This window comes from Nicotiana tomentosiformis, chromosome 2 (assembly GCF_000390325.3).
Source record: "Nicotiana tomentosiformis chromosome 2, ASM39032v3, whole genome shotgun sequence".
In the NCBI taxonomy this organism is placed as follows: Eukaryota; Viridiplantae; Streptophyta; class Magnoliopsida; order Solanales; family Solanaceae; genus Nicotiana; species Nicotiana tomentosiformis.
The window spans coordinates 80,082,318-80,088,317 of NC_090813.1; the positions used below are offsets into that span (position 1 = coordinate 80,082,318).

Genomic DNA, 6,000 nt, shown 5'->3' on the forward strand with positions numbered 1-6,000 from the left:
CTGAAAGCCTAGAAGGGATAAATATTACCTTAGTGTGACTCTCGTCCCTAGTAGAGCGAGGACGTTAAGCAACCCGAAGTGCCGATGAATGAAGCAAGGGGAGCTAAAAGCAAAAGAATGTCTTATTGAAGTTTTCAGAATAATGTGATAGACATAAATGTTAGCGGATAAGAAGAGAGTCAATGAAGCATTATGAGTAAGATATGATACATGAATGGCAACGTTAGGTAAAAAAATGACAGTATTACAGAGTCTACAGTCAAGTGAAAGAAAATAAGGAAGGTGACAAGCCTTGAGACAACAAAAAAGTATAGGCCATAAAGTCATATCCTCATTTTGAGGAATAAGTTCGTGACTTCAACGCGACTACCAGAAGGGAGAGTTAAACCCTAGAATAATAGAAATCAGTATGCGCTGGTGAATAAGATAAACTAAACATGAATTAGGGATTTAGTGATTTGATAATGGTCGACATCATGAGAATTTCAGATTTCGTTCCAGTAGTAATAGAATGGACAACGGAAGAAAATTCATGAGAAATTCAGAGAATGGTCATTCAGGAAGACGGTTCCCTAAAGTAAGCAATGTGAGAAAAGTTAAGCTTAAGAGACTGTATGTGCGAGTTATAGTAATTGTCACCCTCGCGAGTAAGGAATTTCGTTATCCTTAGTACAGAAGGATTACCGTAGGGAGAGTAAGGGTCATCGATGATGGGAAAGGACGCCAAAAATGAAGAGGTAAAACATCTATAGACATATTGGCGTAGCTCCAACTCTTAGTACTCCCCTAAAGGGGGGAATATAGAGTGACATGATATTAAGTCAGAATTAAGTGGTTCTAGTAACTATGGAATGGTAAAGAAAGAATGCGACAAAAATAAGACAAGGATGAAATTGCACTTATTCAAATACTACAGATCATGCAAGATAAAGATAGTAAACTCCAACATGAGGCATTCAGTCTCGCAGATATGACATCATAACCTTGAGAAATATTAAGATAGAAGTTGGGTAGTAAAGGTACCGTATGAGGGTTACATAGATAAAAGAGAGTGCCACTGGGAAGACAATCAAAATATCAGCTCAGAAGCAACCTTACGAGCCCAATGGCATGAAGGTAAGTAAGTAAGGATAATTACAAGTAAGAAATAACATCAAAAATTCCGCCGGACAAACGATGTAATAACCTCTGATCAGATGGTAAGTTATATACCGAGCCTACCGTGGTCGAGCGCCTATGAACGAGCCCAGTTGGCCGAGATACAGAGCCTAGTAAGGCCGAGCGCCTATGGGCGAGCCTACTACGGCAGAGCAGTTATATATATATATATACCGAGCCTTATAGGGCCGGAAAACTATTTTACTTACTATATTGAGAGAGTTGAATCAGTATCAGCAGGTAAGCATATCTTCAGATTATCTTTGACTTCCAGTTACTTTCAGTTATTATATTATCAGTTCAGTTTCAACTTTCAGTATATTGCCTTACATACTCGATACATTATTTCGTACTGACATCCCTTTTCTGGAGGCGCTGCATTTCATGCATGCAGGTTCAGACAGACAGACGGGTAGGCCTCCCCATTAGGTATTTCCCGAGTTCAGCTTGATCGGTAAGCTCCATGCCCTTCGGAGTTGCCAGGTCTAGAGCTTTATGTACATCTTGTGTATATATGTATATATGTTATGAGTAGGTCGAGGCCCTGTTCCGATCACAATATATCCATCAGCAGAGGCTTGTAGACATATCCTGTCAGTTAGTGCAGTATGTTGGGCTTGTAAGCCTTTTATGTATATTTTGTTGGTTTGCGAGCCGTAGTAGTTATGACGGCCTTGTTGGCCTAGCTTTATATTAATGTTTAGTCAGCATTCGCAATTGTCTTGTAATGTGGCCCATGGCCAAAGTATGACATTATATTTTCAGAGTCCCTTAGTCGCAAGTTGGTACGCAAGGATAGGTGAGGCACCGGGTGCCGGTCTCGCCCCCAGGTTCGGGGCGTGACAGGTCAACTGCTATAATATGTTATGTGTTGGGATCTAATCTGCCACAAATTATAATGGAAGGCTATTTCAATAGAATTTGGAAAGGGAAGAGAATCGACAAAATAGCCCAAGTGAATCGTGGAGTGTTCCTAATAAGGTTCACAAATGTGGATGACAGAGAAAATGTTGTAGAAGAGGGAGTGCAAATGTTTGATAGAAAACTTATTGTAGTAAAGCTATGGAAAGCAGATTGTGATGTTACAAAAGATAAGGTAGACAGGGTACCAATATGGATAAGGCTAGTAGGACTGGATGTCAAATACTGGGGGAAGAATGCCCTGACTAAGATTACAAGCCTGATTGGGACTCCTCTAAAGGCAGACAAAGCAATGAATAACAGGGACAAAATGACATATGCAAGAGTGTTAGTGGAAATTCCCTTGAATCAAGAGTATCCAACTAGTGTGATGTTTGAAAATGAGTATGGAAGGATTGTTGAGCAAAACGTAGAGTATGAATGGAAGCCTGTGTTATGCGCCAAATGCAAGAACTTTGGCCATGACATAATGAACTGTAGGAAGCAACAAAGAGAAGAAATAGCAAAAATGGGCCAAGGCAATAGAGAAGAGAAACAAGAGAGACAACAACAACGACCCATTAATGTGGGGACTAACCAATAAGCAGGAACATGAGAGAAGATAAGCAATGAGGCAGGACCAGGAAATTAGATAACACAGGTGCAAGGAATAAAAGCAGAGCAAAATACAGAGCAAGGAAAAAGGAAGGAATGGAATGGCAAGCAATTACCAAGCCCACAGAAAAGTAGAACAACAAGCAATTCATTTGTCAGTTTAAACATAGCAGAAGCAGGGAAGAGCCTAGAGATTACCAGACAAGATGTTCAAAACAGCAGTAGGAGAGGTATATTCCAAAAGAGGATTAAGGAAAGCTGGCAACTATGTATACCAGGAAGGAAGATGTACCAACTAGTTGGTAAATTAAACAGACTGAAAAGAGTCCTAAAGGAACTAAACAGAGAAAAATTTAGTGATGTAGAAAGGCAAACAGATAGGGCATGGGATAAACTATGTAAGTGCCAAACAAAGTTGCAGAAGGATACAAGGAATATCGCACTGATAGAGGAATAGATCATGCTAGCAAAGGAGTATCAAGAGTGGAAATTAGCAAGGGACAAGTTCATGAGGCAGAAGAGCAAGGTGCAGTGGCTGAACGATGGGGACTTAAATACAAAGTTCTTCCACAATGCAATAAGAGCAAGAAGGAATGCCAATCGAATTTTCTCTGTGAAAGATAAGGAGGGTCAGCAAAGAAGAGGTACAAAAGATATCAACAAGGCATTTATAGAATACTATAGTGATCTACTTGGGACTAAATCTCAGGATAGAACACCAGCCAGTAGTGAGTTCATTAACATGGGACCAAGGCTAAACAATGCTCAAAGGGAGAAGCTGGAGCAGAGTTTACAAAGAAGGAGATCAAAAAAGCAATGTGGGTAATTAATGGAGATAAGTCACCTAGGCCTGATGATTATGGAAGCCAATTCTTCAAGGATGCTTGGGGGATAGTGGGCAAAGATCTGGAAGATGGAGTCTTAGAATTCTTCAGGACAGGGAAAATGCTAAAAGGTGTTAAATGTAACAGTGATTTCTCTGATCCTAAAGAGTACCCATGCAGATTATGTAGGGGACTATAGACTAATATCATGCTGCAACACTATATACAACGTGATCTCAAAAATGCTCTGTAATAGACTGAAAGAAGTTCTGCCAGACATAATATCAGAGAATCAGAGTGCATTTGTAGAAGGGAGGCCTATTGCACACAACATACTTATCTTTCAAGATTTAGTAAGGCTGTATAACAGGAAAAACACCACAAAAATCTTCCTCATAAAGATTGATCTTAAAAAGCCTATGATTCTGTTGAATGGGATTTTGTGCTAGAGATGCTGCATGGACTGAATTTCCCTTGCAAGTTTACAAAATGGATAATGGAATGTATTTCCACTACCCAATACTCCATAGCTTTTAATGGAGGGATACATGGCAATTTCAAAGGGAAAAAGGGACTAAGACAAGGCAACCAAATATCACCCCTGCTATTTGTTATTTGTATAGAGTATTTCACAAGAATCATGAAATGGGTGGCTAGCTAGGAGGAATTCAAGTTCCATACAAAGTGTAAAAGCATGTAACTGAACAACTTCTACTTCACAGATGATATGCTTATATTCAGTAGGGGGGAATTTAGATCAGCGTTGTTGTTGTTGCGTGGGCTCAAGACTTTCTCCAATGCTTCAGGTCTAGCTGTGAATGATGGGAAGTCCAATATATACACAGCTAACATGGAAAATACAGAAGTGGAAGCCATATGACAGACCATAGGGTATGAGAAAGGAAAACTACCCTTCAGATATTTATGGGTTCCAATCTCATCAAAGAAAATTTCAGCAATTAAATATGAAGTACTGGTGGATAAGATGGCATGTAGAGTGAAAACATTGGGCTCAAAGAACCTGTCGTATGCTGGAAGAGTTCAACTGGTAAATTCAGTATTGTTACATGTACAAACATTCTGGGCATCAATGTTTATTTTGCCCAAAAACGTGATGAAATAGATGATGGCCATATGTAGAAATTTCCTATGGACCAGACAGGTAAACATAAACAAGCCTCCTCTGATTGCATGGGACCTAGTCTATCGACCAAAGAAGGATGGCGGGTTAGGGATCACAAAAGGCATTATTTGGAATGAAGCAGCAGTGGCCAAATATGTATGGAATGTGCCAAATAAAGTTGATAACCTATGGGTTAAATAGGTGAGCAATGTATACTTAAAAGACCAAGAGTGGTGGCAATATGAACCCCCCACTGATAGTTGTTGGTATTGAAAGAAATTATGTATGATCAAGAACAAATTCAAACCATGTTATGTCCAGAATGTATGGATAAAACAACAAGGAAAGTACACCACTAAGAATGGATATATGAGAAGAAGAGGAGAAGGTGAATAATGGAGATACTGGAGAGGGGTACGAAATATAGTGAATGTACCTAAGCATAAATTTATAAGCTGGTTGGAAATGCATCATAGACTATCGACTAGGGAGAGGCTAGTAGCAATGGGAATATGTCAAGATGAGACATGTCTACTATATGGAGAACATAAAGAAACGATGAAGCACCTATTTTTTGAATATGAATTCTCAAGAATATGCATCACATAAGTACTCATGTGGATGAAAATCAAATTTCAACAGCTAGATACAGAGAGTATATGGACAAAGACAATGAGGAAAGCAAAAGGAAAAATGAGCAGATCCATTATCTGAAGGGAATAGCAGCAGTAATATACCACATATGGTTAGCAAGGAATGATGCATTATTGAATTGTATACAGTCAAAATCGGGTTGCCCTTCGTATGACTAATCGAGATTGGGACATGATAGAATAAGGCACGGCCTCATGCAGAATCATAATGCGAAGAAGGGTCGTAGAGCTCGTGATCCGGAGACCGATCAAGATCGGCCAAGAAAGAGATCGAGCAAGTGAGACCGGTCATGATCGAGGTCGTCCAAGATCGAGATCGAGCAAGTTAGAGACCGATCAAGATCGAGATCGGCCAAAATTGAGGAAAGCTTATCGAGCCAAAAAAATAGAAAACCGAAATATCTGCAATTGGGCGAGAATCTCGGCAAACATCCTGGTGCATATCAAGTAGGGGCCAATTAATTAATCTATCATGGGATTCCTTACTGTATTTAGAAATTATATTAAGAGTAGCACTTCCCTACTATATAAAGAGGGGTCTAATTATTTGTAAGGGAGATTCATTAAGATTCATAGAGCATAAAGCAATATACTATCTTTTTCTGGTTTTGATATTTAGTCTTAGTGTTCTTCTATCAGTTACTATCCATTCAGTTTGAGGGTGATAAAATTTGAAGGCTTAGGCTAAATAATTCATTCGGTTTGCATTCATTTCTTTTACAGTTTA

At 39.2% G+C, this 6,000-nt stretch overlaps 1 protein-coding gene across 1 annotated transcript; it reads left to right on the forward strand.

Annotated features, from left to right (window-relative positions):
• The first annotated feature begins 2,056 nt into the window (after positions 1-2,056).
• On the forward strand, positions 2,057-2,662 carry LOC104119453 (uncharacterized). Its single transcript, XM_009630969.2, has one exon. The coding sequence runs from the start codon at positions 2,057-2,059 to the stop codon at positions 2,660-2,662; it is 606 nt and encodes a 201-aa protein (XP_009629264.2).
• The last annotated feature ends 3,338 nt before the right edge of the window (positions 2,663-6,000 follow it).

Bases quoted from the DNA above. Each gene is read 5' to 3' on its own strand.
- LOC104119453 (XM_009630969.2), top strand. From the start codon at position 2,057: ATGGAAGGCTATTTCAATAGAATTTGGAAAGGGAAGAGAATCGACAAA.